General features: G+C 50.5%; 1 protein-coding gene across 1 annotated transcript in view; it reads left to right on the forward strand.

Moving 5' to 3' along the window:
- The first annotated feature begins 3,973 nt into the window (after positions 1-3,973).
- LOC125349285 (SEC14-like protein 3) overlaps positions 3,974-10,607 on the forward strand; it is an 11,760-nt gene continuing 5,126 nt past the window's right edge. The window contains 8 exon segments of the mRNA XM_048343298.1: positions 3,974-4,083; positions 5,463-5,538; positions 5,810-5,853; positions 6,467-6,526; positions 6,874-7,062; positions 8,853-8,948; positions 10,312-10,333; positions 10,336-10,371. Coding sequence (XP_048199255.1) covers positions 4,030-4,083; positions 5,463-5,538; positions 5,810-5,853; positions 6,467-6,526; positions 6,874-7,062; positions 8,853-8,948; positions 10,312-10,333; positions 10,336-10,371 — 577 coding nt within the window. The 5' untranslated portion in view covers positions 3,974-4,029.

Here is a 10,607-nt window from a genome sequence, read left to right on the forward strand (position 1 = left end):
CCCTGCCACATGACTCCAGTTCCTAAAATAAAATTCTCTCTTGCCTGACTACCGCCTGGTGCTCTCCAGCATTGGTTACCTAATTAAATCAAAGCACGTGTTAGGAAATTGGCAAGAAAAAAGAAAATCTGGCTGTGCTGGCTCTGATGGCCTGGGGCTGGGGTCCCAAGTCCAGAGACTGCCCCCACGTCCAGGAACCTAGGCTTCCCAGGGCTTCTTTAGGACAATCCTCCGCAGTCGTGGGGATGTAGCTAGCTGCGCTTTGGGGGACCCCCATACCAGATTTACTAAGCCCATTTGTTGTCAAAACATTTCAGTGGGAGGAAGTAACAAGTTGGATAAGAAATGTATGCACTGCCTTTCATATGAAATTGTAACTCCTCTGTACATCACTTTGACAATAAAGAAACAAATTTAAAAAACAAACAAACACACACACACAAGCGTTTCAGTGGCCAGGTACCTGTAATCCTCGCTACTCAGGAGGCTAAGGTCTGAGGATTGTGGTTCAAAGCTCATCTGGGAAGAAATGTTTGTGAGACTTTTACACCCAATTAAACACACACACAGGGCTGGGAATATGGCCTAGTGGCAAGAGTGCTTGCCTCGTATACATGAGGCCCTGGGTTCGATTCCTCAGTACCACATATACAGAAAATGACCAGAAGTGGCGCTGTGGCTCAAGTGGCAGAGTGCTAGCCTTGAGCAAAAATGAAGCCAGGGACAGTGCTCAGGCCCTGAGTTCACGGCCTAGGACTGGCCAAAAAAAAAAATAAATAAATACACACACACACACACACACACACACACACACGTCAGAAGTAGAGCTGTAGCTCAAGTGATAGAATGCTAGCCTTGAGCAAAAAAAAGTTTAGTGACAGTGCCTGAATTCAAGTCCCAGAACTGGTGCACAGAGGGAGAGGGAGAGAAAGGAGAAAGAGAGAGAGAGACAGAGAGAGACAGAGAGAGAGACAGAGAGACAGAGATGAAATCTGAGTGTTCAGGAATGTGCTGGACGTTGGGGCCTGAGAAGGACCCTTTAGCATGTGTTGGCAACATGCCGGAAGGAGGGCCCAGCTTATTGTGCAAGCAGCTCTGTCTACTAGGATGGTTTATTTTTGTGGCGGTTGTCACCATGGTCCCCTGGGAGCTTATCAAGAGTTGGTAAACACCACTTGGAGAAGGTATGACTAAAAGGCAAGCTCCTAGAATCTTTGTTTGGGGTGGGGGGGGGATTAAACTTGTGAGGCCCCAAGACATCCCACAGTCCATGATGACTTTTGAGCATTTATTGAATATTTACTATGCTCCAGTATGTTGAGCCTCCCAAAGAAAGCAGGACTGGCTGGCACTCCTGGCCTGAAATCCTAGCCACTCGGCAGCCTGAGATCTGAGGACTGTAGTTCAAACTCATCCTGGGCAGGAAAGTCTGTGAGACTCTTACCTCCAATGAACCACCAAAACACCAGAGATGGAGCTGTAGTTCAGGTGGTAGAGTGCCCAGGCCCTGAGTTCAAACCTCAGGTTTCTGGTTACCGTTTCCCCTCCAGAAAAATGTAAGGCTAACAGAGGGCATGGGATTACTTTGAAGTATTCTAAAATGTCTGGGAAGTTGTCAGCATTGCATGCCCAATATATATCTGTTTAATAATATTTTTTTAAAAAAACAAATCCACCAAGAGCGGGGCGTGGTGGTGGTACACCACACACCTGTAATCCCAGCACTCAGGAGACGGAGGCGGGAAGACCTCAAGTTCAAGGTCAGCCTGGGATACATAGGAAGACTGTCTTAGGAAAGGAAGGAAAGAAGAATCAAGGAAGGAAGGAAAGATGGAATGGAGGAAGGAAGGAAGGCCAGCTCACTTCAGCTGCTCTCTAACGCTAAGCACGTTTCACCACTGATTGTGTTCGAGCAGAGTGGTCAGGTTGGGAACACGGCCTTGTGGATAGCCATGACACATGCCCAAAGTGAGCTGCTCAGCCTATTTGTGGCCCTGCCCAAGAAAAGTGCTTAGAGAAGGTGCCTGGCAGGAAGAACCCTCCCCGCTCCTTCCTGCCCTCCCCGTCCAGCCCCCGACACCCCCAGAGGCAGGTGAGACACTTCACATCAGCAGGATTAGGAAGAGAAGGAGCCTGGTGGGAATCAGGCCGGATTAGGAGCTAATAATGGGGTAGAACCCAATCCCTGCTGGTCAGCAGCAAGGCAGGAAGTGGGTGTGGAGGGGGCCAGGGCCTGGCAGGACCGGGGGCTGGAATGTGAAGTGGGGTGCGGCAAGGGTGTGGAGAGTTACCTAACTGTTCCCTAGCAATAGTGCAGGTGACCCAAGTATGGCCCATGGTGGCCCCTCTTTCTCCTTCTGGAACCAATTCTACCAGGCCACCCTCCCCCTTTCACTCCCCCAAATCAAGGAACGTGCCAGGGCAGTATCTGGTACCATCCCCTATCAATTTGCCTAAAGAGGTCTGGAGATAGCCCAGCGCAGAGTCTTGCACTAGCTCAGAGATGGATTATGTAAGGAGGCTTTCTAGGGTTAGCGATCTGGGAGACTCTCAGATAGAGTGAGTTGGGCTGGCCTGACAGTGAGAGACTGTTCCTCTAGAAGCACTCAGCCTGTGACAGATATGGAGGGCAGGCCAGAAGCTGACAGAATCCTGGACAAATGAGTTGACCCCCAGGGTAGTTTAATGAGGAAGGGTGGGGGGCTGGCTCTCTCAAGGTAGAATGACAGAAGGCAGGACAAGAGTCAGAGGACATAGGAACCTTCTAGACTTCCCTTACCACCTCCCTAAATGACTGGCCTAAAAACACCCTACCTGGTCCTAAGCTGAAGGCTAACACGTGATTGTGGATGAGGACCTTCATTCCCACGGCTCCTGTGATAAGAAACCAAGACCACGGGTGTGCAGTTGTTTCCTATGACAAGGCCTGCCAGGCTAGCTGCTTGGGATGAGATGTGAAAGGCATCAGAAGACGTAGTGTCGGCCTCCTGGGCTAGACAAACATAGCTGTGTATAGGGACTCACACCTGTAATCCCAGCTGCTTGGGAGACAAAGAGCTAGGAGGATTTCATCTTGAGAACCAAACCAAGGGAAAAAGTTAGTGAGAGCCTACCTTAAAGGACAAGGGAAATCTGGTGGTGCATGACAGTAACCCTAGTTACACAAGAGGCAGAGCTAGGGAGATCACAATCCAAGGCTAACCCTAGGCAAAAGTTTGGGATCTGATCTGGAAAACCAAAGCAACAGGGGCTTGTGGGTATGGCTCAAGTAGTAGAGTGCTTGTCTAGCAAGGGCAAGGTTCTGAGTTCAAACTCGAGGCGCACCCTCCACCAAAAAGGTAAGTATTACTAAGGATGTTTTGAGTCCCTTTTTATGCCACAGTTTGCTGCCATCTCCTCCTTCTCCTTCAGATCAAACTCAGGCTTCGAGCACCCCCAGCCCCCCAGTCTGTCCTCTGAAAAGGGCATGACTCTTCCCAGCTCCCAACACTGTGGAGGGATTGATTGCTAGACTGGCTGAGCCTCAGATTTCTGCCTTGTTGGAGCTGGTGGAAGAAGAATCTTTGGAGAGCATTAGGTGTGTGAATGCTTCTCAGTAAGATGGGGAAACAGGCTGTGGGAGAAAGGCTCCCCACCAGGAGTGAGACTCATCCCCCTGAAGTTCCCCCTTGTCTGGGGCAGTGGTCTTTGGAGGTGGGAAGCATGCAGTGGGGCTGGGCAGGCACCCACCCTGGGCTTCCAGGACACACAGGCAGCAACCTTCTCTCCCAGACACCTCTGTCTGGTAGGAGCCACGGCCACGCCCTCCTCCTCCTCCTCCTCCTCCCCTGCTCTCCTGCCTGCCAGACTTGTCCCCAAGCCAAGCACGGGACCTCACTTAATTCTCGTTATGTAATGTGTGGTCCAAACAGTTGGGCCAGAAGGCGGTGCCTGGAGCCACTCCCAGGAGCCAGGGCAAAAGGCCCCAGCTGGGTTTCGGGCTGAGAAACCAGGCTGGGCTTCCATCGCTTCTCCAGCAAAACCAGAACCATGAGCGGCCGAGTTGGAGATCTGAGTCCCAAGCAGGCAGAGACCCTAGCCAAGGTGAGAGTCCACCAGAGAAAAGGGGCTCAGGGCGGGGTGGGAACGGGAAGCCAGAACCTTGCCCTACTCTGTTGATCTGAACACCCTTCACATCTCTCTGGCCCTCACCTATAATCCCCGCTATTCAGAAGGCTGAGATCTGAGGATGGTGGCTGGATGGTTCTCTGGGCAGGAAAATCCATAAAAAATGCCAGAAGTGGAGTCGTGGCTCAAGTGGTAGAGTGCTAGCATTGAGCAATAAACAAACAAGCAAATAAATAAAAAAAATGAATAGCTCAGCGATAGCACCCAGGCTCCAAGTTCAAGCCTCAGCATCCCCCAACATCTCTTTGCTGTCAGCTCTCCAAATGCCAAGTCCTTCAGTGAAATCAACTGTCCAGGATAGGGGTAGCAAGGGAGAAATGTTCCACTTCCAGCAATAGTGTGGTGAGGCCCACCCAGGACCAGGCCTGCCTCGTCACCTGGGAGCCCAAAGCAGACAGCTCTGTCTGATAGAAGTTCCCAGCCACTTCAGTGGAAGCCCCAGGATGCTGCCCACCTGGTCCCTAACTCTGTCCCTTGCTCCCTGGGACCCTGAAAAGTGAGCAATCTGTGAGAGCCAGATAAGAGTGTGTTATCATTCCCATGGTGACTGGGAAGGAGAGCCTGCAATCGCTGTTTTTGTGTAAATGAAGGTCAGAAGTCTTGGTGGGTGGAAGAAACTTACAAAATCTCCACATTTAAATCTACTTACCCACCAACCATTTACCCTTTCCTCCACCCCATCCATCTTTCTACCCATCCATCCATCCATCCATCCATCCATCCATCCATCCATCCATCCTCTCCACTCACTCGCCCATCTCTCTGTCCTATGCAACTTCCCATCTTGCCTTCATCCATTCACCTACATTTATATCCACCTATCTATCCACCTATCCACCTGTCATCATCCATCTGTCCATTTATCCACCCACCTGTCAACTACTCATGCATGCATCCATCCATCCATCCATATATTCATCCATCTGTCATCCCTCCATCTGCCTATCCATCCATCTATCCATCCATCCATCCATCTGTCCTGACTGTCTATCCATTTATCTCTCCATTCAGCCACCTGTCTATCTGTCTGTCATCCATCCACCTGCTATCTATCCCTTCATCCATCCTTCCACCCATCTATCCACCCATCCATTGACTTCTTTTCTTTCTTGCCATTCCTCTAGTCATTCATTCTTCCATTCTGCTTTTTGTCCATGTACTCCCTCCTCCCTTCCCCCTTCTGTATCCAAAGACCCATCAACATGGAAGGGAAGGAGGGGAGAAGCAGTTCCTGAGTTTGGAAGCCAGGACTATGGGTGATGAGAGACCCTATTAACCAGTATCTTTCTTCCCAGTTCCGAGAAAATGTCCAGGACGTGTTGCCTGCCCTGCCCAACCCTGATGATTACTTCCTTCTACGCTGGCTCCGAGGTGAGAGCAGAGGCTGGGGCAGCTGGAATGAGCGGGGAGGGCAGTGAGAAGACGCAGGCCCCAGCAGCTCTAGAAGGACCTGTGGCTCAGGATCTGTCCAACCTTTTGCTTCCTAGGCTTGGGTCTGGGAGAGGGGAAGGGGCAGGAGGCGGAGATACTGCCCAGGTACTCAATGTCCAGGTACTCAAACTCCCACTGGTTAGAAGCAGGCCGTGGTGGCTGCAGGATGGCCCTCCGCCATCTCACACACCTCTCCTCCACTGTCCCACAGCTCGGAATTTTGACCTGCAGAAGTCAGAAGCCATGCTCCGCAAGGTGAGGCTGCCCACCCTGATGTGGTAGGAGGCGATGCCTGGGCCTGGGTCTGGCCCATTTCTCCCCTCTTATACTTCTGGGAGCCCAGTGGGGCTTGCAACTATTTTTTGTTTTTGTTTTTGTTTTGTTTTGTTTTGTTTTGGCTTTGGGGCTTGAACTTGGGGTCTGGGCGCTGTCCCTGAGCTTCTTCACTCAAAGCCAGCGCTCTCCTACTTTGAGCCACAGCTCCACTTCTGGTTTTCTGGTGGTTCATTGGAGATAAGAGTCTCACAGACTTTGCTGCCCAGCCCAGCTTTGAACTACCATCCTTAGATCTCAGGATCCTGAGTAGCTAGGATTATAGGCATGAGCCACCAGCATCTGGCTTCTTTTTCTTTTCTTTTTTCTTTTTTTTTGGCCAGTCCTGGGCCTTGGACTCAGGGCCTGAGCACTGTCCCTGGCTTCTTTTTGCTCAAGGCTAGCACTCTGCCACTTGAGCCACAGCGCCACTTCTGGCCATTTTCTGTATATGTGGTGCTGGGGAATCGAACCCAGGGCCTCATGTATATGTGGCAGGCACTCTTGCCACTAGGCCATATCCCCAGCCCGGGCTTCTTTTTCTTTTCCTTTTTAGTACATGGAATTCCGGAAGACCATGGACATCGATCACATCCTTGATTGGCAGCCCCCAGAGGTGAGCTCCCCCTACCCATTCCAAACACATACTCTGGGCTTGGTATTATGCTTTGCCCATATCATCTTAGGGACTTCTGCCCCAAATCCTGAGAAAGAGGAATTCTGCAAATCATTTTATACAAGAGGCAGTACACTAACGCATGGGGAGGGTGCTCGGTGCTCTGGGACATGCAGCAGAGAAAGAGCAGTGTCTGTGTTCCAACCAGATCTGTTGACATTCAAAACCCACATTCTCCAGCACTGCGTTCAACTCCCCTCTGTGGAGAAGGGCTTGGGCCTTGTCCAGATTAAGCCAGGTGTGGGGGTCTCTGGAGAGGTGGGACCCACTTGCTTTTCCTTGCCCAGGTGATCCAGAAGTACATGCCTGGGGGCCTGTGTGGCTATGACCGTGACGGCTGCCCTGTGTGGTACGACATCATTGGGCCACTGGACCCCAAAGGTCTGCTCTTCTCCGTCACCAAGCAGGACCTGCTCAAGACCAAGATGAGAGACTGCGAGCGCATCCTGCATGAGTGCGACCTGCAGACAGAGCGGGTGAGGCTCCGAAGGGGCAGGCTGGGAAGATGGGCAAGACTGGGCCCAAGGGCATACCCGTGTGCCTTGTACCACAGCGGGGAGGGGGGGGGCGCTCCGGGATCAAATACCAGCTCTTCTATTTGCCAGCTGGGTGGTCTTAGGAAGTCGTTTCACCCCTCTGAGCCTCCATTTCCTCACTTCAAAGCAATAATACTTATTGTGATTGCAAAGAATTGATGAGAGGTGCAAGTAGATGCTTCAACTTGCCATGGGGTTACATCTTGAAAACGCCATCCTTTAAGTTGGGATTGCATCTAGTTCTCCTGATTATTGAAGGTCGTAGCTTGGCCTGACCTACTACTTAACATGCTGTGAAAATGGTAGCAGAGTGTCATATGAGCCTAGCTGGTGGCTGACACCTGTAATCCTAGCTACTCAGGAGGCTGAGATCTGAGGATCGAGGTTCAGCCTGGAAGGAAGGTCAGTAAGACTCTTACCTCCAATTAACTACCAAAACAGCCAGAAGTGGTGCTGTGGCTCAAGTGGTAGAGCACAGCTCAGGGACAGCACTCAGGCCCAAGTGCTGAGCTCAAGCCCCAGTACACACACACACACACACACACACACACACACACACACTCATTTCAATTGAATGGGTATTGCTTCTGAGCTATCATAACATCAAAACATCACTAATTGGAATCATCCTAGCCAATCTGAATACGGCTAGGCATAGAGGTTGAATACACAGCAATGTTGTATAGTCTCTGTTGAATTCTCAAAAATGGTAGCTAACATTCCTTTGAGTCTTTGCTCTTGCTGTCCCTCCTGCCTGGATAACCTGAGAAGCCACTCCCAGAGCTCCCTTCAGCCCTCCTTTCTCTATGGTGACTATCCCAAACCTTACCACCTCCAAGGTGCCCACCTGGATTAAAGCTTCTCAGTGCCATAGCAGCTTCTTATCACAACACTGAGAGACCCTGTTCATCTCTCATCTCCTCCACCAGACTGGAAACTCTAAGGACCAGAGCTGTGGGCTGTTAAGTACATTATTCATTATCCTCTCTGTGTCTGGCACAAAGTAAATGCTTACTGAGCATCCATGGGACAGATGGAAGGATGAGTGGATCAGATGGAGGATGAAGGAATGGCAATGTGAATAGAGTGAACTAATGGCGGAATTGATGAATGGATGGGTGAGTGAGATGGAGGGGGTGATGCGTGGGTGGATGGCTAGATGATGGATGGATAGAAGGATTAATGTACAGGCAGGTGAATGGAAAGCTGGCTAAGTGGATGGATGAATGGTGGATGGATGGTGGAGGAGTAGGTGGATGATAGGTGGATGGATGGATAGGTAGGTGATGGATAGAAAGAAGAACTAATATATGAGTGAATGGAAGGATGGATGAGTGGGTACTGGATGGATGGATATGTAGATGATACATGTATTGAAAAGAGTCATGGACATGTAGGTGGATGACGGATGGATGGATGGACAAATGGATGGAAAGAAGAATTAGTGTATGTGTGGGTGGATGGTAGGTGGATGGATTGATGGTAGGTGGATGGATGGATAGAGGTTGATGGATGGAAAGAAGCATTAGTGTACTGGCAGGTGAATGGAAGGAAGGATGGGTGGATGATGGATGGGTGGATGAGTCAGGAAATGCACTCATTCTTGTCTACCTGGTGCTCTGAGGACGGAGTAGGGGGCTGGGAGAAGTCCTGAGTAGTCATATACTTGAGTCCTCATCTCCTAGGACTGTACTCTGAGCCTGTAACTTGCTCCTTGTTCATTCTCATAGCTGGGGAGGAAGATCGAAACCATCGTGATGATATTTGACTGCGAGGGCTTGGGACTGAAGCATTTCTGGAAACCTCTAGTGGAAGTGTACCAGGAGGTGAGAAGAAGGCTCATGGGTACACACACACACACACACACACACGTGCTTGGTCAACTAGTGTTGTCAGGCTCGGGTTGCCTCCCCTGGCGCGGAGATCAAGGCTCAGCTATGCTTCTAACAGCTCCCTTTCTCACCCTCTCCCCTGGTCACCTGACCCGCAGGTAAGGCCAGGGTGGAGTGGGGAAGTCAGCACAGACCTCACGTGCACGCGGCCGAACGAGAACACTTACCTCCCTTCTTACCCGTGAAGAAAGCCAGGCATACGCGGGTCTCAGAGTTGCTTCAAGAACAATCTGATTTATTAAGGCGGGGGTAAAGGCAAATGATAGGAAGGAACAAAAGGAGACTGACCGGCCAGGACGCTGATAGGCTACGAGCTTACCATATGACCCCTTCATGAGCTAACGGAAAGCGCCAGGCCAGGGGGAGACTGGGGGCTCATGGGCTGGCGAGAAAGTTTGGGGGCTGTTCGCAAAGCCGGTTCTTCTGGTTCCGGACCCAGAGAATTGTGGCCTGCTTCCGCATTCCCAAGGGCTGGGGAAGGAAGGCGTCTCAGGAGCGCTCCCAATGCCCATCCCCCGTCAAGTCCAAAGGCTGGATCCCAACATAGTGTGACTGGCTGCTCATCTCAGACCCAAAAGGAATCAAAGATGGATGCCTTGCCACACCCACCACAGCCCCCAATATGTCTCCCAGGAGACCCAAATATACCACTGGATGGAGACACCAGAGACCAGTTTCCACCAGGCCTGTCCCAGTCTTCTCACTCCAAACTCTGAGACTCCACCGAGTCAGCTCACCTCCCCATGCTTTAGTAATGAGGAGAGAATGGAGCCGTAATACCCAGATGTTGCCATGAGGTTTTATGTCAAATGTTATAAACAGTGCTAGGCAATTAGTAAGCATCCAAAAGTGGTAGTCACACCAGAAATCTGGCTACCAAGGAGGCTGAGATCTGAGGATCGTGGTTTGAAGCCAGCCCAGGCAGGAAGATCTGGGAGACTCTTATTTCTGATTAACCATCATAAAGCCAGAAATGGAACTATGGCTCAAATGGTAGAGCACCAGCTGTAGTGAAAAAGCTAAGAGAGAGCACCCAGGCCCTGAGTTCAAACCCCACTATGGATACACACACACATAACAAATAAATGGTAGTCATCACTATTATTATACTGTTGTTCCTGTGGCATTTACTCTGAAATGATTATGCCATTAGCACCCTGAGGTGATTACATCTTCTTCTAGAGGCCAGCAGAGGTAATGGCAAAATGAAAGATCTTCCCAGACGGAGATGGCTTAGGAGATGAGGGCTGGAGAAAAGGAGATACAAGCTCTGATGTTCTCTTTCTTTACCCTACAGTTCTTTGGCCTCCTTGAAGAGAATTACCAGAGACCCTGAAGTTCATGCTCATTGTGAAAGGTATGTGAAGAGTAACTTCCCTTCCCACTGGCTGTGGTTTCCTCCTCCACACTGTAGGAATGCTAATAGCACCTCCACCCCACAGTTGATTGCTTGGCTCTCTGCTACTCCTTGGTTTCTAACATAGAGGAAGCACCCAGTAAAATGACAAATCCTAGGGTTGGTCTTCATATAAGAAGAGGTAGTTCTAACCCTAGCTCTTCCTGACTACCCCAGGCTGCCATCCACTGGAAGTC

Source organism: Perognathus longimembris, chromosome 3, assembly GCF_023159225.1.
Source record: "Perognathus longimembris pacificus isolate PPM17 chromosome 3, ASM2315922v1, whole genome shotgun sequence".
Lineage (NCBI taxonomy): Eukaryota > Metazoa > Chordata > Mammalia > Rodentia > Heteromyidae > Perognathus > Perognathus longimembris.